This window comes from Rhinopithecus roxellana, chromosome 16, assembly GCF_007565055.1.
Source record: "Rhinopithecus roxellana isolate Shanxi Qingling chromosome 16, ASM756505v1, whole genome shotgun sequence".
NCBI classification, from domain to species: domain Eukaryota; kingdom Metazoa; phylum Chordata; class Mammalia; order Primates; family Cercopithecidae; genus Rhinopithecus; species Rhinopithecus roxellana.
Genome location: NC_044564.1, coordinates 89,225,448 through 89,252,111, shown reverse-complemented (window position 1 = coordinate 89,252,111; position 26,664 = coordinate 89,225,448). Strand labels below are relative to the sequence as shown.

General features: G+C 40.7%; 1 protein-coding gene across 1 annotated transcript in view; it reads right to left on the bottom strand.

Annotated features, from left to right (window-relative positions):
* The window catches only part of MFSD14B (major facilitator superfamily domain containing 14B), a 77,360-nt gene that overhangs the window by 32,975 nt on the left and 17,721 nt on the right, over positions 1-26,664 (bottom strand). The window contains exon 2 of the mRNA XM_030919157.1: positions 7,979-8,074. Within this exon, the coding sequence (XP_030775017.1) occupies positions 7,979-8,074 (96 nt within the window). The remainder of the gene's footprint in view (positions 1-7,978; positions 8,075-26,664) is intronic.

Here is a 26,664-nt window from a genome sequence, read left to right as displayed (position 1 = left end):
GGTGCCCCAGATCTCTCAAGCCGCCAAAAGTGCACAAAGCCCTACGACCACACAATTCCATAGAGTACCTCAGTACGGTAGAATACCCACACTTTCACAGAGCAAGACTGCCTATAACCAGTCCCTGCATTAAATGTTAGGGAATAAGGCTTTCCACCTGGGCTGAAGAACTACACTCTAGTAACCACAGGTATCTAGACTACAGGTGGAAAACTGGCTACAACCTGACTGTAAACTTGAAACAGCCTTTGCAAAATTATGACTGAGACAGTGAAAGATCTAACGTAACTGACTCCATCTTACTTCTTACCTCCAAGCTGTCCTTGTTCATTCCTGGGCATAGCATGAACTAACTTTGGGAGAAACTTAGTTTATAGTTTTTAAAACAAAGACAATAGCCCTTTCCCACAGCAGACCTCCTTCTTGCCTGGGGACTAGACTGCCTTTGCAGGACCAACATTAGCCACAAGATTAGAAATTATGGGTATGAATCAGGCAGCTGGAGGCTACAGGATTCAGACCCTCCCTAAACTGCTCCTAATATCACTGCTTGAGATATTCTGCAGACCCTACACTTAATGGATCAGCTGGCACCACCCAGATTGATAAACTGGCTCATCTGATCTTGTGGCCCCCACTCAGGAACTGACTCAAGAAGACAGCTTCGACCCCCTATGATTTCATCCATGACCAATTCTGTAGTGTGGTTCATCTTCCTCAAGATTGCCTTGGTCTAAGATCTGCCTTATGTCTCCATATATTTTATAATCGGCTCTTCAATAGCCACAAAATAACCTGTTAAGAATTTTGATTATGATTGCATTGACTACAGATTAATTGGGGAAGAACAGACATACTGTCTTTCTTTGTTGTTGTCTGATTCAAAGTCTCACTCTGTCACCCAGGCTTGGGTGCAGTGGCACGATCTCAGCTCACCACAACCTCACCTCCCGGGTTCAAGCGATTCTCCTGCCTCAGTCTCCTGAGTAGCTGGGATTACAGGAGTGCGCCACCATGCCTGGCTAATTTAGTAGAGATGGGGTTTCGCCGAGGCTGATCTCGAATAAAATAGGGAAACAGATGTCATTCGACAAATACCACAGTAAAAACTGTTGCAGACAAGCATTTATGGATACTAAAATTAGTAGGCCAACAGAAAACGAACAAGATATCTGGATAGTCTCAAAATATTTCTCCACAACATACTCGAGACCAGAAGTTCAAGACCAGCCTCGCTGAAACCCCGTATCTACTAAAAAAAATTAGCCGGGTGTGGTGGCACACGCCTGTAGTCCCAGCTACGCAAGAGGTTGGGGCAGGAGAATCACTTGAACCCTGGAGGCAGAGGTTGCAGTGAGCCTGGGCGACAGAGTGAGACTCTCAACCAAAGAATTAATAAAAAAGAAAAAAAAAGAAGACAACAATGTCCATTCTTCTACAATCAATCTATAGTCAATGCAGTCATAATCAAAATTCTTGGCAAATTATTTTGTGGATATTGAAGAGCTGATTATAAAATATACAGAGACATAAAAAAGCCTTAGATCAAGGCAATCTTTAGGAAAATGTACCACACTAAGGAATTTATACAAGATACTATGGCTGTGCACAGTGGCTCACACCTGCAATCCCAGCACTTTGGGAGACTGAGGCAGGCAGATCACCTGAGGTCAGGAGTTCGAGACTAGCCTGGCCAACATGGTGAAACCTGGTCTCTACTAAAAATATAAAAATTAGCCAGGCATGGTGGTGCATGCCTGCCTGTAATTCCAGCTACTCAGGAAGCTGAAGCAGGAGAATCACTTGAACCCGGAAGACAGAGGTTGCAGTGAGCCGAGATCGCACCACTGCACTCCAGCCTGGGTGATAAGAGTAAGACTCCATTGCCCAAAAAATAAAAATAAAAAAAATAATGCCTGCAGTGAGCCAAGACTGCACCACTGCACTGCAGCCTGGGCGACAGAGCGAGACTCCATCTCAAAAAAAAAAAAAAAAAAAAAAAAAAAATATATATATATATATATATATACACACACACACACACACACACACACACACACACACAGCTCAAAAGAATACTAAAAGAATTAGAAACAAACCCATATGTGGACGGTTGTCTCATTTATGACAAAGGTGACACAGTACAGTGGGGAAAGAAGAATTTTTTCAATAAATGATGCTGGTTCAACTATATATTCTTTTGCAACCAACGTGAATACTGACCCCATACCAAACATAATGATCTTTTTAGATGATAGGACTACATGAGAACAGTAAACCAATACAGGCTTGTGGTAGAAAAAGTTTTCTGAAACAGGATTTTTTAAAAGCACTAACCATAAGGAAAAATAAATTGAACAACATAAAAACTTAAATTCAATTAAAATTAGTGTCATCCAAAGGCATTAAGAGAGCAGAAAGGCAATCCCAGGCTGGGCATTCTGGCTCACATCTGTAATCCCAGCACTTTGGGAAGTCAAGGCGGGCGGATCACTTGAGGTCAGGAGTTCAAGATCAGCATGCCCAACATGGTAAAACCCCACTTCTACTAAAAATACAAAAATTAGCCGGGCATGGTGGCACACGCCTGTATTCCAAGCTACTTGGGAGGCTGAGGCAGGAGAATTGCTTTAACCCGGGAGGTGGAGGTTGCAGTGAACCGATATCATACCACTGCACTCCAGCCTAGGCAACAGAACAAGATTCCATCTCAAAAAAAAAAAAAAGAAGAAAGGCAATCCAAGAATAAGAAAAAGATATCAACAATAAGTATATATATGTGTATAGAGACAAATGTACACATGAAAAAAAATTGTACCCAGAATATATAAGGAACTCCTACAAATAAGAAAAAGGCATACAACCCAATTTTTTAAAAACTGATGTCACTTGAACTGACACTTAACAAAAAGATAGTCACATGGCCAATAGATATATATAAAGGGAGTTAACTTCACTGGTCATTAGGAATATGCAAATTAAGACCATAATGTACCCACCAGAATGAAATTCAAATTGCCAGTGAAGATATGGAGTCTGCCTGGCTGAAGAGTAAATTGTTCACCCACTCTGGAAAACTTTTAGCACTACATAGTGACATTGAACACAACCATGCAATTTTACTCCCAGATATATACTCCAAGAAACATGTATACATGTTCACCAAAAGATATATACAAGAAATATTACAACAGCAATATATGTAATCGGCAAAAACTGGAAACCCAAATGTCCAACACCCAAATGGATTTGTGTCAATAGACTCCAGGACCATCTCTAAGTTCAGCAGTTTGCTAAGAGGATTCCAGAACTCTGAAACTGTTATACTTACAGTTTATTAAAGCAAAAGGACACAAAGCAAAATCAGCAAAGGGAAAAGGGACATCAGGCAAAGTCTGGAGGAAACCAGGTGCATGCTTCTAAGAGTCCTCTCCCAGTGGAGTCACACATAAAGCATTTAATTCCTCCAGCAATAAACTGTAACAATGGCCAGGCACAGTGGCTCAAGCCTACAATCCCAGCACTTTGGGAGTCCGAAGTGGGTGAATCACTTGAGGCCAGGAGTTTGAGACCAGTCTGGCCAACATGACGAAACCCCATCTCTACTAAAAATACAAAAACTAGCTAGGACTTGGGAGGCTGAGGCAGGGGAATCACCTGAACCCAGGAGGCGGAGCTGCTGTGAGCCGAGATAGCGCAACTGCACTCCAGCCTGGGCAAGACAGCCAGGCTCTGTCTTGGGGGGAAAAAAAGAAAAGAAAAAGAAAAAGAGAAACTGTAACAACATTATGTGAAGTGTTGTCTACTATGGAAGCTCACAAAAGCCTAGGAGTTCAGGGTTTTTCTTGGCAGGTGATCTTGAAGGCACACAATGAATGACCAGTTACCAAAGCTCTAGTTCATGAGAAGGAAAGGAGGTGTTCATCATAAATAATGCTGTTTGCACAAACTGGAACAGTGAAGTTCAAAGATTCAATCACACAAAATGCAGAATATTCTAAGAGCTCAATTCTGGCCTGTCAAGGACCAGTCACAGAAAATGGTCCTCTTGGGAACATGAAAGATTTGAGCAACTCGGGCCTGCTGAGTTAATCCTTTCCTGCCCAAGATAACAGAAAATCATATGTGGTTATATAACAACACACTCTACAACAATGAAATGTTGCTATATACAACATGGATTAATCTCATAAACGTACTCAGCCAAAAGAGCCAGACAACAGAGTATACGCTGTATGATTCCACTTATATAATATTAAACACACAAATACAAAGGCCAAACTGTCATATTAGAAATGTGTCAAGGACAGAAATTACTTAGGATTGTTTCTGAGAGTGTGGTATAGTGCTGGATATGTAAGTGTACTTACTGTATAAAAAAATTCATCAAGCTGTGTATTTATAATTTGTACACCTTTCTGTACACATTATACTTCAATTAAAAGCTTACACAAAAAGGTATCTGGTTCCTATTTTAGCCATGAGGAAAATTTAGGAAAATATATCATTCTATAGATTCATATTTTCCTCAGTTCAAACTCCTAACACAGTTCAAAATCCTATAATTTTATATTGCAAGGGTAGGAGTACATCTTTCCTATTTTCTGGTTTTTAGGACAATCAGGGAAATACAGAAATCGAAAAGTGCATAAAGTACTGAGATACCAGCTAATCCAGTGGTTTTTCTAATTATATTACTCAGAAATATTATAGGAACCCTCTAATGGTTTGAATTTCTTTCTCTCTTTCTTATTTTTTTTATTTTAATTTTAATTTTTTGAGAAGGAGTCTCACTCTGTTGCCCAGGCTGGAGTGCAGTGGTGTGATCTCGGCTCACCACAATCTCCACCTCCCGCGTTCAAGCGCGTCTCCTGCCTTAGCCTCCTGAGCAGCTGGGACTACAGGTGCATGCCACCATGCCTGGCTACCTTTTGTATATCTTTAGTAGAGACGGGGATTCACCATGTTGGCCAGGCCAATCTCGAACTCCTTGACTTCGTGATCCGCCCACCTCAGCCTCCCAAAGTGCTGAGATTACAGGCGTGAGCCATTGCACCCGGCCTTGAATTTTTTTTTTAATGTATTACAAACCCAACATCTACAAGAAAGAAAAAATTGTCAGACTTCTCACATTTGACATGACAGTATAAAAACATTAACAAATTATCTTTCAATACAGCTATATGAACCTATTTCCGTGCTCTGGAATTCAACCAAAGGCATAAAACAAACTGGGAGCATTTATTTATTAAGTTCCTGAACTTTAGGCAGTAACGGTGGTTTTAGTTTTGAGCTGCTACCAGACTCCTGCCCCTCCCCCAACCCCAGCTGTGTGGGGTATGTTAGTTTAAACATGGCATGCTGCTGCCTGAGAGGACTCATTGGATTTGGAGTGTTGTCAAGTTAACAGGGCAAACATGGAAGACTGGTGGCAGACTAGTGGACTAGGCCAGGGAGAGATACAACAGGTAGTTGTAGGAGGTGAGACAGCCACAAGAGGCTTGAAAAGCTCTCCCCAAATCGGTTGACTCTAGACTATATACATGCATATAAGAGACTGGAACACACTCAAGCCACCCATTTTTAAAACATGAAATGAGTTTTAGAGATGGATGGTGGTGACAGATACCCAACAGTATGAAATGTATCTAATACTACTGAGCTGTATCCTTCAAAACAGTGAAAACTGTAAGTTTGTTATGTGTATTTTACCATAATTTTTTTAAATGGAAAAAAAAAGAGTGATCTGGTTTGTCTATATTCATACTAAAAATGTGTCCTGAACAAACACATGTATTTGTTCAAGGAATATATTTATTAAGCACCAACTATATCCCAGGCAGCACTACGCAAACAGTGAGGAAAATTAGAATCTCATGAAACTCAAAATGGGACTAATTATCCTCATTAACTAATAACAAATAACCTACTATAGGTTTCCTACTATGGAGGAAAAACTGCAATAAGAAAAAAAGAAGGATTAAGGAAGCAGGCAATGTTTAAGTCCTCTGTTCCACCCAAATTATAATTTTAATTAATCAAACTATTTTTTTTTTTTTGAGATGGAGTTTTGCTCTTTTTGTCCAGGTGGAGTGCAATGGCACCATCTCAGCTCACCGCAACCTCCACCTTCCGGGTTCAAGCAATTCTCCTGCCTCAGACGCCTGAGTAGCTGGGATTACAGGCATGCACCACCATGCCTGGCAATTTTGTATTTTTAGTAGAGACAGGGTTTCTCCATGTTGGTCAGGCTGGTCTTGAACTCCCAACCTCAGGTGATCCGCCAGCCTTGGCCTTCCAAAGTGCTAGGATTACAGGCATGAGCCACCGCATCAGTCCTCAAACTGTATTTGAAATGTGCCAGAAGAATTAAAAACTTTAAAAGGTTCATAGCAAAGTCTTATGTAAGGCTAACGGGCTAACAGCCACCCTCTAAAGTTCTCTGCTGTCTAAACCTTATTTAAGAACAAAGATTATCTGTACCCAGAGGGATTCTTCAGTAAGGCAAAATGATGATTAGGAAGAGTTGAGCTCCAATGTTTTATTTTTTTAATTTTGTTTTTTTAGAGATGGGGTCTTGCTATGTTGCCCAGGCTAGACTTGAACTCCTGAGCTCAAGCAACCCTCCTACCTCAGCCTGCTAAATAGCTGGGCCTAAAGGCATATGCTACTGTCCCCAGCCCATCAATAATTTTTAAAGAATAATTAAAACAACTGAAACTTAACTCCAATTTAAAATACTTTATTAAAATTAAGCATTAAATAGTTGTAAGCCACCTAAGATCTGCCCCGTCATCTTTTCTTTGGCATCTCCCTTCCTTCTAACCACATCATAGATTAAACATACAAGTTCTTGCTAAGATATTCAATACCACCTCTGAAGAAAATGGCTATCGTGGCCGGGCGCAGTGGCTCAAGCCTGTAATCCCAGCACTTTGGGAGGCCGAGACGGGCAGATCACAAGGTCAGAAGATCGAGACCATCCTGGCTAACATGGTGAAACCCCGTCTCTACTAAAAATACAAAAACTAGCCGGGCGAGGCAGCGGGCGCCTGTAGTCCCAGCTACTCGGGAGGCTGAGGCAGGAGAATGGCGTAAACCCGGGAGGCGGAGCTTGCAGTGAGCTGAGATCCGGCCACTGCACTCCAGTCCGGGCGACAGAGCGAGACTCCACCTCAAAAAAAAAAAAAAGAAAAAGAAAAAGAAAATGGCTATCGATAAGCTATGAAAAACTGAAATTTAGACATTCCTACAATTATTACTCATTGTTACAAAGTACTCACCAATCTGCTATTTACTATGTTCTTAAATCAAAGACCATTAACATCCCCATAAAGAAGTTACAGACTTCAACAATGCCTTGCAATTTCCTGTAGGGCAGGACCCTATGAGTCAGTGGCCTGTTATGAACCCAGTCACACAGAGCAGCAGGTGAGTGAGCATTACCACCTGAGCTCTGCCTCTTGTCAGATCAGCAGTGGCATTAGATTCTTATAGGGGTGCGAACCCTACTCTGAACTATGCATGTGAGGGACCTAAGTTGCGCTCATTATGAGAATCTAATGTCTGATGATCTGAGGTGGAACAGATTCACCCTGAAACCCTCCCCCAACCAACCCACTTCTATGGAAAAACTGTCTTCCACGAAACCAGTCCCTGGTACTAAAAAGGCTGGGAATTGCTGCTTTAAAGCATCTTAAAGATCTTCCTAAACATATACAGTTCATTTGTGTAACAGCACCCCCAAGTCTGGTTCAATAGGAGTGCAGTGCTACCTAGGAATATTTAAAGAGGTGTTTGTGTTACATGTGGTTCAGAAACCACAATGGGAAAAAAAAAAAAAAAAAAAAGAAACAAGCTGTTTTAAATCACTATCAAGAGCTATTCCCAAACACGTATCTAGACATACACAGTGATACATGCCTAAGCACTTACCTCTTTCTCTTACAAAACAAAAACCCAGTTCAGCAATACTTACAGTCAACATTGGAGTTGTCAACAGGCCCCACGCAAAGAATTCAAGGAAGATGACAATAGCAGCATGATACACACTTGGTCGGCCAAAGCCTTGTAGCTAAAAAATAAAGTTATTATGAAAATTAGTAAAGAAATATAAGAAATCTATTATCTTTAAATGGTACAGAAAAAATGTGTAAAATAAAGTTAGGGCCTACCTCGGTCATTTAAAATAAAACTTCATTTGGTGTTATCCCTGATGCCTTCACTTCCCCCTAATAAGGGAAGGTGCTAAGATTATAGCACAGGCTGAAGCCTGTAATCCCAGCACTCTAGGGGGCTGAGGCGGGCAGATCACAATGTCGGGAGTTCAAGACCAGCATGGTCAACATAGTGAAACCCCCACCTCTACTAAAAAATACAAAAATTAGCCAGGCATGGTGGCGGGCTACTTGGTGCCAGTTACTTGGGAGACTGAGACAGGAGAATTGCTTGAACCCAGGTGCCGGAGGTTGCAGTGAGCTGAAATCCCGCCACTGCACTCCAACCTGGGCAACACAGCAAGACTCTATCTCGAAAAAAAAAAAAAAAAGAAAGAAAAGAGAAAAAGATTATAGACTTTTGATCTGTCCCATCAATGCAAATCACTGGAGCTTTAGTAGAAAATCAACTGGGTCTTCAAGAGACTGAGGTTCCAGGATCTGACTGCTCTGTCCCTTGCAAATTATGTGTTCCTTAGCAACTTAACTTCTCTAGGGCTGAAGTTTCTTTATCTACATAATAAGAGAGATGGGTATGGGTATCACATGCTCAAAGGCCTGAGGGACAGCTCGGACCACTTTAAATCAGTATGGAATATCTTGAGATATCCCAATTCCAGAGACGTTTAGAAGCAGAGGATGAAAAGTGTGCAATGTCTGTGCACGTTCTTATTTATCATCTCTCCCACAGATTACTGCAATGACCTGTTAACCCTGCCTTGACTCGTTTTCCCTGTCCTCTCCAAACTTGTGGTGACATGACACTCAGAGTGAACTTTTAAAAAACACAAATCTGATTCCATCACTCCTATGGAAAACTGCAAAAACAAAGAGCTACAAATTGCTCTCATCCCTGTACACACACATTTTCACAATATGACTTTGCTGCCAATTCTATCAAAAGGTTCAGTCTATTTCTCCACGTCCCTAGATCAAAGCTGGTTTGACAACTTCCTGTAACCAACAGTCAGGTGAAGTGAAAACATGGATTTCTGAACCTAGATTGCCAAAGATCTTCAAGACTACCACAAGGAGAAATCTCTTCCTGCCACAGGAGTATGGGAGCATAAGAAACTCTCCCTATCAAGGCCTCACAGACAAACCAGTTAACAGCCATCACCAACTGTCAGACACAGAAGCAAGGCCATCTTAGATGACCCAATTATAATCAAGCCTACAGGTGACTACAGAAGCATGAGACACACGGAGAGAAATCAGTGAAGAACTCTTGCTGAGTTTCACTCACACCACTAACCCAAATAATTGCAATAAATGCTTGTGGTTTTAAGCCATTAAGTATTAGTGTTGTTTCTTATTTAGCTTTTTTTTTTTTCCCCCTGAGATGTCTTGCTTTGTTGCCCAGGCCGGAGTGCAGTGGTGTAATCTCAGCTTACTGCAAAGTGCTGGGATTACAGGCATGAGCCCCCATACCTGGCCCACACTCTTTTTAATAGCTAACTACTCAGCATCTCACTGTATGAATGTGCCATAATTTTAACCATTCCAATATTGATAAGAGTACATGGAATTTTCACGTATTTAAAACTGCTGCAATTAATTTTTTAAATTTTGAGATAATATTAAACCTACAGAAAAGTTGCAAAAACCAAGAGTTCCTGTATATCCCCTTCACCCAGCTTCCCCAAATGTTAAAATCTTCTATAACCATGGTATAATTATCTAAAACAGGAAATTAACATTGCTACAAAACTTTAATCTACATACCTTATTTGAATTTTGCCATTTTTCACATTTTCTTTTTCTGGTTCAGAAACTAATCAAAGATTTAACACCACATTTAGTTCTCACATTTCTTTAGGCTCTTCCAATCTAAGTCAGTTCCCAAGACTTTTATTTTTTTACTTCCATGATCTTGATACTTTCAAGGAATACTAGTATACTCTTCACCAATAATTTTACATAGCGTCCCTCAATTTGAATTAATCTAATATTCTCTCATGATTAGATTGAGGTTATACATTTTATTTTAAACATATATGTCATATCTCATAAAATTCACCATTTTCAAGTGCACAAGTCAGTGGTTTTTAGAATATTCAAAAGATTGTACAACCATCACCACTATCTAACTCCAGAACATGTTTATCACCCCCCAAAAGAAGCCCTACACCCATTAGGAGACATTATTTATTTCCTTCTCCCCCTACTCCCCCTCAGAACCACTAATCTACTTTCTGTCTCTATGGATTTGCCTATTCTGGGATTATACATAAATAGAATTCATAAATGGAATCACACATGTAGCCTTTTGTGTCTAGCTTCTTCCAATCAGCATTTTTTCAAGGTTCATCCATGTTGTAGCATGTGTCAGTATTTCATTCAATTTTATAGCTAAATAATATTCCGCTGCATCAATATACTGCATTTTGTTTATCCATTCATCAGTTCATAGACACTCAGGCTGTTTCCATCTTTGGCTATTATGAATAATAATATAACATGGATGTAGATATGTAATAATAAACATGGATGTAGAAGTTTTTGTATGAACATGTTTCCAATTCCCTTGGCCATGCACATAAGGGTGAAAATGCTGGGACTATTAATATCCTTTTATTAGCATTCTAGGATAAATTTCTAGAAGTGAAGTTGCAGGGTCAAAGAATATACACATTTTAATTTAGAATCCAATTATAATTTAAAAGTTTCACTAATTATAAGTCAAAAAAATACTTTATGTCACCTAATCAACTAATATCTCTAACATATAAAAAGCTTCTAAAAATGTTAAGCAAAAGACTAACAGCCCAATAAAAAGATTGGCAAGAAATATGAATCAGTTCACTGAAGAAATCATTTGTAGCCTCATTTGTAGTAAAAAAATACAAAATTAAGCTAAATTCAAACACAACTTCTCAGTATCAGACATTAAAAATTCAAACGTTTATAAACTTCTACTGATGATGCAATTGAAAAGAAACAAAAACTGCAAATAGGAACTAAATATGGTACACCACTATGGAAGAAAATGCGGCAACATCTAGACAAATTACATATTTATCCTTTGAAGCAACAATTCTCTTTATCCCTAAACTATGAGATGCCATATGCACAAAGCTAAAACACTGTAACAGCAAAAATTAACTCTGGGCCAGGGGAAGTGGCTCATACCTATAATCACAGCACTTTGGGAGGCTGAGGCAGACCAGTCACTTGAGGTCAGGAGTTCATGTCAAGCCTGGCCATCAAGGTGAAACCCCGTCTCTACTAGAAATGCAAAAACTAGCAGGGCATGGTGACGGGTGCCTGTAATCCCAGCTACTAGGGAGGCTGAGGCAGGAGAATGGCTTGAACCTGGAAGGAGGAGGTTGCAGTGAGCCGAGATCACACCATTGCACTCTACAGTGTCATTAACAATTTAAAAAAAGAACAACTTACAGTCTCATTAACAATTTTTGGGGGAATACCTGTCCTGCCATATCCTAAGACTACATAATAATTTTTAAATTTTTTGCCAGGTGGGGTGGCTCATGCCTGTAATCCCAGCACTTTGGGAGGGCAAGGCAAGCAGTTCGGAACCAGCCTAGCCAACATGGCGAAACCCCATCTCTACTAAAAATATAAAAATTAGCCGGGCGTGACGGCGAGCAACTGTAATCCTAGCTGCTCAGGAGGCTGAGGCAGTAGAATCACTGGAACCCAGGAGGCGGAGGCTGCGGTGAGCCGAGATCATATCACTGCACTCCAGCCTGGGGGACAGAGTGAGACTCCATCTCAAATAATAATAATTTTTAAATTTTTCCTAATTTGATTTTTTTAATGGTTATCTAATTTTATTTTGTATTTTCCTTACTCCCAATGAGGCTGAGCTTCCTTCCTATGATTAGGAATTTGCATTTCTTTTTCTGTGAATTGCCTGTTCATCTTCTGTCAGTTTTTTATTGGTGACCTTAATCTTTCATATTGATTTATAGGACCCCTTTAGAATCAATATTAAAAAGATTTATACAATGCAACATCAAATTATCATTCTCAGCCAGGAGTGGTGGTGTGCACCTGTAGTCCCAGTTACTTGGAAGGATCACATGAGCCTAGGAGTTCAAGTCCAGCCTGGGCAACACAGCAAGAACCCCATCTCTTGGCGGGGGGGGGGGGGGGACAGGCCCAGTGCAGTAGCTCATGCCAGTAATCCTAGCACTTTGTGAGGCTCGGGTGGCAGGTGGGAGATTTACTTGAGGCTAGGAGTTCAACAGCAGTACAGACAACATAGTGGGACTCGATCTCTCCAAAAAATTTAAAAATTAACCAGGCATGTTGACATGTGTCTGTAGTACCACCTCCTCAGGAGGCTGAGGCAGGAGGATCGCTGGAGCTCAGGAGTTTAAGGCTGCAATGAGCTATGACTGCACCACTGCACTCTAGCCTAGGCCACAAAGTGAGACGCCAGTCTCGTTTAGGAAAAAAAAGTCATCATCCTCACCTACCAGCATCAATACTCTCTAAAAATAAAAAGCACAAATACACAAATCAACAATAGCTAGAGACTTCAATACCCATGTTCTAATTGATAGAACAATTAGAAGATCAGCGAGAAACAGAAGACTTCGGTAACACTGTACACTAAACCCAACAGACATTTATTGAACACTCTTCCCAACAAGACATAAATTCTCATGTGCACATGAGATAACTGTAAAACAAGTTTGAATGAATTTAAAAGGAGTTAATTTATATAATTTATACAAACTATGTTCTTGACCACACAGAATGAAATTAGACATTAACATAAGAAAATTTGGAAAATTCATGAATATTAAAATATTAAAACATACTCCTAAATAATAGATAAATCACAAGGAATGTAACAAAACTTTCATTTGAACAAAAATGAAAACACGACACACCAGTTGAATGCAGCTTAAAGCAGCACTTAACAGGAATGTGCAGCCGTAGATATGTGGTTATAAAAGATATCAAATCAATAATTTAACTTTCCACCCTAAGAAACTAGAAAAGAGCAAGCTAAACTCAAAGCAAGAAAAGAAAGTAAGATCAGAGCAGATACAAACGTGATACAGAATAGAAAAGCAATACAGAAAAATCAACAAAATCAGGTCGGGTGCAGTGTGAGCCTAGCACTTTGTGAAGTCAAGGCAGGCAGAACACTTGAACCCAGGAGTTAAAGACCAGCTTGGGTAACATGGTGAAATCCTGTCTCTACTAAAAATACAAAAAAAAAAAAAAGAAAGTTTATCCAAGCATGGTGGCACACACACCTATAGTCCCAGCTATTTGGGAGGCTGCAGTGGAAGAATCGCCTGAGTTCGAGAAGTTGAGGCTGCAATGAGCCGTGATCATACCACTGTACTCCAGTATGGGATAAGGGAGTGAAACCTTCCCTAAAAAAGAAAGAAAGAAAAAAAAAAGGAGGCCAGGTGCAGTGGCCTGTAATCCCAGCACTTTGGGAGGCTGAGGCAGGAGGATCAAGAGGTCAGGAGATCGAGACCATCCTGGCTAACATGGTGAAACCCCATCTCTACTAAAAATAAAAAATAAAACAAAAATTAGCCGGGTATAGTGGCAGACACCTGTAGTCCCAGCTACTCGGGAGGCTGAGGCAGGAGAATCACTTGAACCCAGGAGGCGGCAGAGCATGCAGTGAGCAGAGATTGAGCCACTGCAATCCAGCCTGGGCAACAGAGCGAGACTCCGTCTCAAAAAAACAAAACAAAACAAAACAAAAAAACGGAAAAAGGAAAGGGAAAAGAAAAATCAACAAAAAAATCAAAAATTGATTTAATGAAAATATCAAACTAATGGACAAACCAAGAAAAGAGGAGACCTGAATTACTAATACCAGAAATGAAAGAGAAGATAACAATGGTCAACCTTACAGAAATAGCAAGGATTATAAGGTAGTCTTATAGACAATTAGCCAACAAACTGGATAAATGAAATAAAATGGACAAACTCCTAGAAACACATAACCTACTAAAAATGAATCATGAATAAACAGAAAATAAAAATAGACCTATAACCAGTAAGGAGACATAATCAGTAATCAAAAACCTCCCAGAATTCCAGCAAAGAGTTAAAGAATTAAACCTCTTCCTAAGATGTGAAGAGGAAGGAGCACTTTCTAACTCACTCTCTGAAGCCAGTATTAGAGTAGTTGCGCCCCCTTATCCAAGGGAGACACATTCCAAGAACCCTAGTGGATGCCTTGAAAAGTACCAAATCCTATACAGCTGTTCCTCCACTTACAAAGGGATTACGTCTCAATAAACCGACTATAAGTTGAAAATATACTAAGTTGACGCTTTAGACTTATGATATATTCAACCTATGATGGGCTTATCCAGACAACACAATCATAAGTAGAGGTGCATACTGAACGCATACTGCTTTTGCATCAAGGTAAAGGTGAAAAATCTAAGTTCAACCATCAAATTTGGGACCATCTATATATACTGTTTTTTCCTACGTATATCTATGATTAAATTTAATTTTTAATTAGGCACAGTCCTCACGTGCTTTTGGTCATTATTACATAAAATAAGCGCTACTTGAACATAAGCACTGTGATACTGCAGTCCATCCGATAACTGATGGCTAACTGACTAACAGATGGGCAGCATATACAGTGTAAATGCTGGACGAAAGGATGGAGCAAGATGGCACAATATTTCATCACACTACTCAGAATGTGATGTGCAACTTAAAACTTACGAATTTTTATTTCTGGAATTTTCCATTTAGGATTATCAAACCTCAGCCCACTTCGGGTAACTGAAACCTCGGAAAGCAAAACCACAGAAAGCAAAATCACAGATCAGGGAGTACTGCCATACTCTAAAAAAGCCAGACAAAGACACTACAAGAAAACTATAGGGCCAGGCACAGTGGCTCACACCTGTAATCCCAGCACTTTGGAAGGCCAAGGCAGGTGGATCACAAGGTCAAGAGTTCGACACCAGCCTGGCCAACACGGTGAAACCACACCTCTACTAAGAATACAAAAATTAGCAAGGCGTGGTAGTGCGTGCCTGTAATCCCAGCTACTCAGGAGACTGAGGCAAGAAAATTGCTTGAACCTGGGAGGCGGAGGTTGCCGTGAGCTGAGATCATGCCCCTGCACTCCAGCCTGGGTGAGAGAGCAAGACTCCATCTAAAAAAAAAAAAAGAAAAGAAAAAGAAAACTACAGACCAATATCCTTATGCACACTGATGCAAAAATCCTCAACAAAATATTAGCAAACCAAATCAACAGTTTATTAAGCAGTTTATTATGGTTATACACCATAACCAAGGACTTATTCTAAGAATGTAATAACAGTTCACCTATGAAAACCAATCAATGTAATACATCACATTAAAATACAGAGGAAAAACCCACATAACTCATCTTAATCGACGAAGTAAAAGCATCTGACAAAATTCAACACACTTTCATAATAAAAACACTTAGAAAACTAAGAAAAGAATAAAATTATCTCAAATAATAAAGGCCAAATATGAAAAACCCACACTTCACATCATATTCAATGGGGAAAGGCTGGAAACTTTTCCTCTAAGATCAGAAACAAGACAAGGATGCCCACTTTCACCACTTCTATTCAGTATAATACAACACTAGAAATTCTAGCCAGAGTAATATGGCAAGAAAAAGAAAGAAACGGCATCCAAACTGGAAATGAAGAAGTAAAATTATCTCTGTTCACAGATGACAAGATCTTGTAAGTAGAAGACCCTAAAAATTCCACACACAAAAAACCTGTTACAAATAATACATGAATTTAACAAAGTTACAGGATACAAAAATCAACACTAAAAATCAGCTGCATTTCTATACACTAAAGATTACCAATTTTAAAATGAAACTTAAAAAATTCAAATTGGGCTGAGTGCAGTGGCTCACATCTGTAATCCTAACATTTTGGGAGACCAAGGCAGGAAGACAGCTTGAGCTCAGGAATTTGAGGCCCTCCCAGGCTACACAGTGAGACCTTGTCTCTACCAATAATCAAAAAACAGCTGGGCATGGTGGCTCACGCCTGTAATCCCAGCATTTTGGGAAGCCGAGGCAGGCAGATCACGTGAGGGTGGGAGTTCGAGGCCAGCCTGACCAACATGGTGAAACCCTGTCGCTACTAAAAATACAAAATTAGCTGGGCGTAGTGGCGCGTGCCTGTAATCCCAGCTACATGGAAGTCTGAGGCAGGAGAATCGCTTGAAGCCAGGAGGCAGAGGTTGTGGTAAGCCGAGATCACACCATCGCTCTCCAGCCTGGGCAACAAGAGCGAAACTGTGTCTCAAAAAAATAAAATCATCAAAAAACTTAGCTAGACGTGCTGGCGCACATCTGTGGTCCCAGCAACTCAGGAGGCTGAGGTGGGAGGATCACTTGAAACTGGGAGTTCAAGGTTGCAGTGAGCTATGAGCACCCCACTGCACTACAGCCTGGGCAAGAGTGACACCCAGCCTCAAAAAAAAAAAAAAAAATTCAAGTTGCAATAGCATCATAAAGAATAAGTTACTTAGGAATAAATTTAACCAGGAAAGTGAAAGATTTCTACGCTTAAAACTTTAAGACGCTGCTGAAAGAAATTAAAGAAGGTATAAATAAACATAAAGACATCCCATGTTCATGGATTTAAAGACTTAATATAGTTAGGGTATCATTGTTACCAAAAGTGATCTGTAGATTCAATGCCAGTCCTATCAAAATCCCAATGATTTTTTTTTTTCTTTTGCAAGAATAGAAAACTCCATCCTAAAATTTATATAGAATCTTCAGGGACCCCCAATAAGCCAAAATAATCTTGAAAAAGAAAAAAAGTTATCTCACACTTTCTGAATTCAGAACTTACTATAAACATATGGCAATCAAAACAGTGTGGTTCTGGCATAAAACCAGACATACAGACCAACGGAATTAAAAGCCCAAGCGGGGCTGGGTGCAGTGGCTCACGCCTGTAATCCCAACACTTTGGAAGGCCAAGGTGGACATATCACGAGGTCAGGAGATCGAGACCAGCCAGACCAACATGGTGAAATCCCGTCTCTACTGAAAATGCAAAAAATTAGCTGGGCATGGTGGCGAGCCCCTGTAGTCCCAGCTACTCGGGAGGCTGAGGCAGGAGAATGGCATGAATCTGGGAGGCGGAGCTTTCAGTGAGCCAAGATCGCGCCACTGCACTCCAGCCTGGGCGACAGATCAAGACTCTATCTCAAAACAAAACAAAATTTAAAAAAGCCCAAGCGGGCCTGGCAGTATGTCCCTGTATTTCTACCGACTGAGGAAGCTCAGACAAAAGAGAATCACTTGCGCCCAGGAGTTCAAGTCCAGCCTGGGCAACATGGCAAAAAATAAATTAAAAGCTTGGAAATAAAAAGCCCAGAAGTAAATACATATATGTAACAAATGATATGCAACAAGGGTACCAAGACCATTTAATGAGAAAGGAAGGACAGTCTCTCAGCAAATGGTGATGGAAAAACTGGATATCCACATTAAAACGAATGAAGTTGGATCGCTACCCTAAACCACATATACAAGTTAACTCAAAATGGACCAAAAATCTAAACATAAAAGCAAAACCTATGAAACTCTTAGAAGAAAACATGGAGAAAAGCTTCATGGTACTGGATTTGACAATGACTTCTTGGATATGGCACCAAAAGAACAGCCAACAAAAGAAAAGATACATAAATCAAACTTCATCAAAATGAAAAACCTTCGTATATCAAAGGATACTATCAAGACAGTGAAAAGGCAACCTACAGAATGGCAGAAAATACATGCAAATCACGTATCTGGTAAGAGATTAATACCCAGAATATATAATTAACTTTTTCAACTCACAGACAAAATAACAACCCAATTAAAAACAGGCAAGGAAATTGAATAGACCTCTCTAAAAGAGATACACAAATGGTCAAGAAGCACATGAAAAGATACACATAGGCCAGGCGCAGGGGCTCATGTACGTAGTACGTATGTAATCCCAGCACTTTGGAAGGCCGAAGCAGACAGATCACTTGAGATCAGGAGTTTGAAACTAGCTTGGCCAACATGGTGAAACCCTGTCTCTAGTAAAAATACAAAAATTAGCCAGGCATGGTGGCGCATGCCTGTGTTCCTAACTACTCTGGAGGCTGAAGCAGGAGAATTGCTTGAATCCGTGAGGCAGAGGTTGCAGTGAGCCAAGACTGCACCACTGCACTCCTGCCTAAGAGACACAGCAAAACTCTGTCCCCCCCGAAAAAAAAGAAAGAAAAAGAAAAGATACACATCACTAATGATTAGGGGAATGCAAATCAAAACCATAATGAGATATCACCACATACTCATTAGGATGGCTACTGTCTTAAATCTGTTTCGTGCTGCTGTAACAGGATACTTGAGACTGGGCAGTTTATAAAGAATCGAAATTTATTTTCTCACAGTTTTGGAGGCAGGGAAGTCCAAAACAAGGTGTTAGCATCTGGGGTGGACATTCTTACGGCATCCTCACAAAGCAGAAGGTGGAAGGGCAAAAGAGGGTGAGCCCTCTCCCACAAGCCCTTTTTAATAGCAGCATTATTCCACTGATAATGGTGTAGCCCTCATGACATAAATCCTTCCCAACAGGCGCCATCTCCCAATACTCCTGCATTGGAAATTAAGTTCCCAACACATGAATTTTGGGAGACACATTCAGACTACAGCAGCTGTGATTTTTTTTCTTAAATAAGAAAATAAGTGCTGGCAAGGATGTGAAGAAATTAGAAGCCTTGCATACTGTTGGTAGGAATGTAAAATAGTGCAGCCCCTATGGAAAAAGTTTGGCAGGTACTCAAAAAATTAAAAATAGAATTACTTCATGACCCAGCAATTCCACTTTTGGGTATATACTCAAAGAAACAATAGCAGGGACTTGAACAGATTTTTATACACCCATATTCACAGCAGAATTCTTCACAATAGCCAAAGAGTAGAAGCAACCCAAGTGTTCATCAACTTATGAATGTTTACACAAAATATGGTAATGTATACAATGGAATATCATTCAACTTCAAAAAAAAAAAAAAAAAAAGGAAACTGACTGTCACAACATGAATGAACCTTAAGGACACTGTAGTAAGTGAAATAAGCCAGTCATGGCCGGGCACGGTGGCTCACGCCTGTAATCCCAGCATTTTGGGAGGTCGAGGTGGGTGGATCACCTGAGGTCAGGAGTTCGAGACCAGCCTGGCCAACATGGTGCAACCCCGTCTCTACTAAAATACAAAAAAACCAGCCAGGCGTGGTGGCGGGTGCCTGTAATCCCAGCTACTCAGGAGGCTGAGGCAAAAGAATTGCTTGAAGAGGTAGAGGCTGCATTGAGCCAAGACTGTGCCATTGCAAAAAAGGAAGGCAGGCAGGGAGGGAGGGAGGAAGAGAGGAAGCGAGGGAGGAAGGAAGGGAGGGAGGGAGGGAGGGGAAAGAAACGAAAAAAAGGAGAGGAGAGGAGAGGGAGGGGAGGGGAGGGGAGGGGAGGGGAGGGGAGGGGAGGGGAGGAGAGGAGAGGAGAGGAGAGGAGAGGAGAGGAGAGGAGAGGAGAGGAGAGGAGAGGAGAGGAAAGAAGCCAGTCACAAAAAATCAAGTGTGGCATAATTTCACCTATATGAGGTACCTACAGTAATTAAATTCATAGACAGTAAGTAGAATAGTGACTACCAGGGGCTAGAGAGTTACTGCTTAATGGGCACAGAGTTCAGTTTGGGATGATGAAAAAATTCTAGAGACAGATAGTGGTAATGAGTACACAACAATGTGAATGTACTTAATGCTACTGAACTGAAACTTTAAAAACTATGTTATGTATATATACTAAAATAAAAATAAGTAACTCAAAATACATCATGGACCTAAAAATAAAATGCAAAACTATTAGCTTCTACAGGATTATCAGGTGAAAATATAAGTGACCTTGGTCACATGGTTTCAACATGAGTCTGTAGACATAAGATTAAAGTCATGCCACATGCAAGAAAAAGTTGATATATTGGACTTCACTAAAATTAAAAACCTCTGCTCTGCAAAAGACACTGGTAAGTGAAAGAAAAGATAGGCCACAGATTGGAAGAGAGTATCTGCAACAATCTTATCTGATAAAGAACTTCAACCAAGAACACAAAAGCACTCTTACAAGTCACTAATACCACAACAACCGAATTTAAAAATGGGCAAATGATCTGAGAAAAGAGAGAGACGGAGAGTAACAGTTAATGGATAGAGATACAGACTCTTTTGGGGGAGATGAAAATGTTCTAGAATTAGATAGTGATAGTTCTACAACACTGTGACTATATATAAAAAAACTGAACTGTATACTTTTAAAATGATGAACTATATGGTACGTGAATATATATCTCAATTTTTAAAATACAATAGAGAAAAAAGAAAGGAGAGATTCCTTTTCTGCCTCTGGAATGCTTTAACTGTATGTGAAGCCTAGAACTGTCAGAGGCGTGTGAACCAGAGCAACTCCATCTTGAATAGGAGCTGGGTAAATGAGACTGAAACCTACTGGGCTATATTCCCAGATGGTTAAGGAATTCTAACTCACAGGATGAAGATAGGAGCACAAGACACAGGTCATAAAGACCTTGCTGATAAAGCAGGTTGCAGTAAAGAAGCTAGCTAACACCCACCAAAAACAAGACAGAAACAAGAGTGACCTCTGGTCATCCTCACTGCTATACTCCCACCAGTGCCATGACAGTTTACAAACGCCATGGCAACATCAGGAAGTTACCCTATAGGTCTAAAAAGGAGAGGCATGAATAATCCACCGTTTGTTTAGCATACAATCCAGAAAAGGCCATAAAAATGGGCAACCAGCAGCCCTCAGGGCTGCTCTGTCTATGGAGTAGTCATTCTTTTATTCCTCTACTTTCCTAATAAACTTGCTTTCACTTTAGGGACTTGTCCTGAATTCTTTCTTGTGCGAGGTCTATCCAGGAATCCTCTCTTGGGGTCGGGATTGGGACCCTTTTCCTGTAACACAACTATAGCAGCCACCTTGAGACCATGAGAGCCAGACAAATCAACACACTGAAGATGGAAAGAATCTGGTCCTTGACTCAAAATCAAGGACCACTCCTGGAACTGTCTTTCCATCAGATTTCTTGTTAAATGAGGTAATAAATCCCAATCATAAACAAGAAAAAGGGGGAGGGGTAACAGGATCGCAACAGTCTCCTCATAGATGATACACAGATGGCAAATATGCCTATAAAAAGATGTTCACTGCCAGGCGCAGTGGCTCACACCTGTAATCCCAGGACTTCGGGAGGCCGAGGCGGGTGGATCACCTGAGGTCAGGAGTTCGAGACCAGTCTTGCCAACACAGTGAAGCCCCATCTCTACTAAAAATACAAAAAATTTTGCTGTACATGGTGGTTAGCGCCTGTAATCCCAGCTATTCGGGAGGCTGAGGCAGGAGAATCGCTTGAAACCTGGAAGGCGGAGGTTGCAGTGAGCCAAGATCGTGCCACTGCACTCCAGCCTGGGTGACAGAGCAAGATTCTGTCTCAAAAACAACAACAAAAAAATCAGCCTGTGTTTGAGAGTCCTCTTTTCTATTGTAGTTGACCCCGCACGAAAGAGCGAAACTCCATCTCAAAAAAAAAAGGTAGAAAAGATGTTCATTATGTGTCACTGTCATTTTAAAATGCAAATTAAAATGAAATTGTGAGAAGGATGGACCTGAAATGCATAAATGAAATAAGCAAGTCTGAAAGGCTACAAAGTGTAAGATACCATTTAAAGGACATTCTGGAAAAAGGAAAACTATAGATAGTACCAGATCAGTGGTAGCTGGAGTTGGAGGGTAGGGTTAAATGGATGAAGCACAGGACACTTTCAGGTAGTAAAATTGTTCTGTATGATATTTTAATGATAGGTAAACGGCACCACACATTTTTCAAAACCAGCAGAACTTCAGAGAACAAGAGTGAGCCTCAGTACATGGTAACTTTTAGAAAACATTTCAGAGGTGGGGAATCCCAGGAAGGAATGCAGAATGTAGCAAAAGAATCTAATTGTAGTACAAACACATGAAACAACCTTCACTAAAGGGGGTATGGGGAAAGGTAGTGATCCAAGTAACTCTGGGAAATAGTGGAGTCTTTTTTTTTTTTTTTTTTTTTCACTTGGAAGCTGGAATTTTACCATAGGCAACAAACATATTAGTTGTTTTCTTTTTTTTTTTTAAAGACCAGAGGCAAAAAAGCTGCGCATAAATGAAACTGGCTCAATTTCCCCACAGAAATTATATTTACAGGTCTTTGAATAAACATAGAAACTCACTCTTTCAGTTTTAAAACCTAAAACTTGTATTTGTCTCCCGTGAGTTCTTTCCTCAGGAAAGGGACCCTCAGGCAACAGACTAAAACTCACCAAATCCCCATTAGACAATGAGACCCCAGACACCTCTTTCCCTCATAGGTCAAGACTGCTTCCTTATCCCTTCCCTAATTGCTATTTTCCTCACACATAGTTACACTCCTTTTTTGGGTACATAAACTCCCCAATTTTGGTTGGTCGAGGAGACAGATTCGAAACTGATCTCCCATTCTCTTCAGCAGGTAACACCTAAATAAAAAGGCAAAATTTTTCTCTGACTGGGCGTGGTGGCTCACACCTGTAATCCCTGAACTTTGGGAGGCCTAGATGGGCGGATCACCTGAGGTCAGACGTTTGAGACCAGCCTGACCAACATGGGGAAACCCCCGCCTCTACTAAAAATACAAAATTAGCCAGGCGTGGTAGCAAACACCTGTAATCCCAGCTACTTGGGAGGCTGAGGCAGGAGAATAGCATGAACCTGGGAGGCAGAAGCTGCAGTGAGCCGAGATTGCACCATTGCACTCCAGCCTGGGCAACGAATGAAACTCTGTCTCAAAAAAAAAAAAAAAAAAAAAGGCAATACTCAGCTCAGTGACTGGCTTTCCATGTGGTGAGAAACAAGACCTAGATCTACCACCTGGCATTTCTGTAACTTAAACAACTGTTACGCTATAGTTGAAAGTTTACGCCACGGAAATAAAGGTTAACAATTCTGAAACCATGTATACTGTGATTGACCAATTAAATAAACTGGATGGCAGATGGTGGAAGCCAGGTTTCTCACTGCTGGAGTGGAAGGTTACAAATAAACAAGAGAAGGAAGCAAGAATGATCCATGTAATCATGAAGTAGAGTTGGACACATCATTATAAACTCATTTTTAACTTCATATAGATACAGATGGTCACAAATGGAAATACTTACAAATGTGTGTATCATATACATGTGTTTCCTCACTCTATCAGCTGAAAGAGCCTAAAAGAAATGACACCCTAGAAACTCAACAGCAATAAGCACATCTAGTGTGACATCTTGGTTTCAAATGCCATTCTCAAATAAAAGAAACCAAGGCTCCTTGGAGAAACAGCTAATTCTGGGACTAGAGTGGGAAATATGTAAGAGGAGCGTGGAGTATCTTGTAATCCCAGAATACAAGCATGGCAGGCCAAGTCTCACTAACTCAGGCCTCCAAAACAACTGTTTCTATACAGACTGAGTAGTTAAGTTAAATTTTAAAAGCTGAAAGAGCCAGCCAGGCACGGTGGCTCACATCTGTAATCCTAGCCACTCTGGGAGACCAAGGTGGGCGGATCACCTGAAGTCAGGACTTTGAAACCAGCCTGGCCAAAATGGTGAAACCCCATCTCTACTAAAAATACAAAAAACTTAACTGGGCGTGGTGGTAGGTGCCTGTAATCCCAGTTACTTTGGAGACTGAGGCAGGAAAATCACTTGAACCCAGGAGGCGGAGGTTGCAGTAAGCCAAGATTGCACCACTGCACTCCAGCCTCAGTGACAGTGTGAGCCTCCATCACCAGGGGCGTGGGCGGGGAAGAGCCAGTACCCTTACGCAAAGGCTGGAATTTAACAAAAGCCCACCAAGAGTTTTGCCTAGGCCTTTCCTGGGCCTTAAAGCATGACAAAACAATGAAGGAATTCTTAAGGCCCATTTAGGATTAAACAAATTTTACTGTGGGTCTGAAGAAACTTCTCAGGCCTCCACAAACAAGTGTATTGGCGTATAAAGGAACTCCCCAAACCTCTGTGATTTAGCAGGAGACAAGATAAGGGTAATCACCTTAGCACCTGGACCCATTTAGATTAAGTAAATTTACTGAGGCTCCAGAGGAAGGTCTTCAAGACTCAGACCTTAGTTACGGACTAAAAGAAGTTAATCATTTATGTCTTTAGATGAATGCACACTTACAGATAGATATATAACTTAGAAGGTATATAAGCTATGTAAACTTTGTGATATTGAGTTGGCCTGGTGATAATTTCCAGGTATTCTCCCTGTAACCCATTGCAGAAATAAAAACTCTCTTCCTCCCCAGTTCATCTGCACCTTGTTATTGGGCCACAAGAAACAGCAGCCCCACCCTGTTTGGTCCGGAAACATAAGTGCTTAAAAAAAAAAAAAAAAAAGAAGATGGGGTATATATGTCAAAGCACTCCCAGTGGCCAAAGCTAGAACAATCTGAACAAGGAAATAAAGCAATATTGGATTTGGGGATAATCCCTCTGTCGCCCAGGCTGGAGCACAATGGTGCAATCTCACCTCACTGCAACCTTCGCCTCCCGGGTTCAAGAAATTTTCATGCCTCAGCCTTCCCAGTAGCTGAAACTACAGGCGTGTGCCACCACACCTGGCTAATTTTTGTATTTTAGTAGAGATGGAGTTTCAGTATGTTGCCTGAGACTCAGTATGTGGTCTCAAACTTCTGAGCTCAGGCAATCCGTCTGCCTCGGCCTCCCAAAGTGCTAAGATTACAGGTGTGAGCCACTGCACCTGGTGCCAAACCCACTTTGAATAAATAGAACCCAATGTGGAGTTCACAAATACCAATTATATGGGTATATTACAAATATACCCATATAATTTATTATCTGAGAAGCTGCTGACATCCCATGACTTTCCTGAGCAGAGGCAGGTACTTCACTACCATATCCCTGTAGCTTCTTTTCCATTTAGCACACATCCTCCTCCTATAATACACAACTCTCTCAAAGACAGGCTCTAATAGTATTTCTCTAAATGCATCCTGAACTCAGAGATAACAGACATTTGTTGTGGCAGAAAAGACTGGCTTCCTACACTGCCCACTCCTCAGCTACTCAGGAGGCTGAGGAGGATCGCTTGCTAACATCTTCTCAGTTTTGTTCATGTTTCATTAACTGCATGCTTAAGCTTACCATGGCCACCATCTTGACACTCAGGCTAGAGAGCTCACTAGGTCCTGAAGCTGAATCTAATTCAACCATAGTAACTCCATGATTTAAGACAGGAATGAGCTACATGGTCCAATTGTGGTCAATGAGATATAAGTGAAAACAAGTGGGAGGGCTTATGGACAGTTTTTCACTCTCTAAGGGACGCATGACAAAACAGTATTACTTCCAGTTTGGGGGCATTGCTATGTAATGATATGCTAGAGTTGTTCAGTCATCTTGAGACCACAAGGGGTCAATCCTGAAGATCAAAAGCCAGCACACTGGGAAGAGCAAATAAGAATATAATCAGTCCAGGTCCTTGGCAGTATCATTAAGCTGCTGTGTTAAGCACTCTATTCCTGGAGTTCCTATGTGCAACAATAAATCCCCTTATTATCAAATACATCAGGTATAGGCATTTTGCACAATGCTAACTTATTTAAAATGAAATAGTCTTTTTATTTTTATGATCAAGTTAAGAAATCAAGAATATAACTGTCTAAACTGTTGACTCTACTGTATTTCTAAACAAAAAAATATATATTATTCTAAAATATATTCAAATTGAAAACTGGTGCTTCCCTAATTTGAACGTACTGCCACAAGGCCAGCACGGTGGTTCATTCCTGTAATCCCAGCACTTTGGGAGGCCGAGGCGGGCGGATGACTTAAGGTCAGGAATTCAAGACCAGCCTGGCCAATATGGTGAAACCCTGTCTCTACTAAAAATACAAAAATTAGCCAGGTGTGGTGGAGCAAGCCTGTAGTCCCAGCTACTCGGGAGGCTGAGGCAGGAGAATCACTTGAACCCAGGAGGCGGAGGTTGCAGTAATCCAAGATCACACCACTGCACTCCAGCCTGGCAACAGAGTGAGACTACATCTCAAAAAAAAAAAAAAAAAATTGCTTTTAAATACAAAGAAAATACTCCCACTATACTGCAGTCTTTCAGTTCAATTGAAGATCTTGAGACAGATATCACACATTTAACAATAGCTATAATCTTCCTTGAAGGCAGTCTAAGGAGTCTTGAGAAGTCAAGGTGGAGCTACAGTTAAGAGAAGGTACAAGGCATGTATAGTCTGAATGCTGAAAATAGGAAGCACACCACTGGGAAGGATCAAGGACAAGTATCAATAATAAGGATGAACAGTGTGTACCAGGAGAGCAAAATAACAG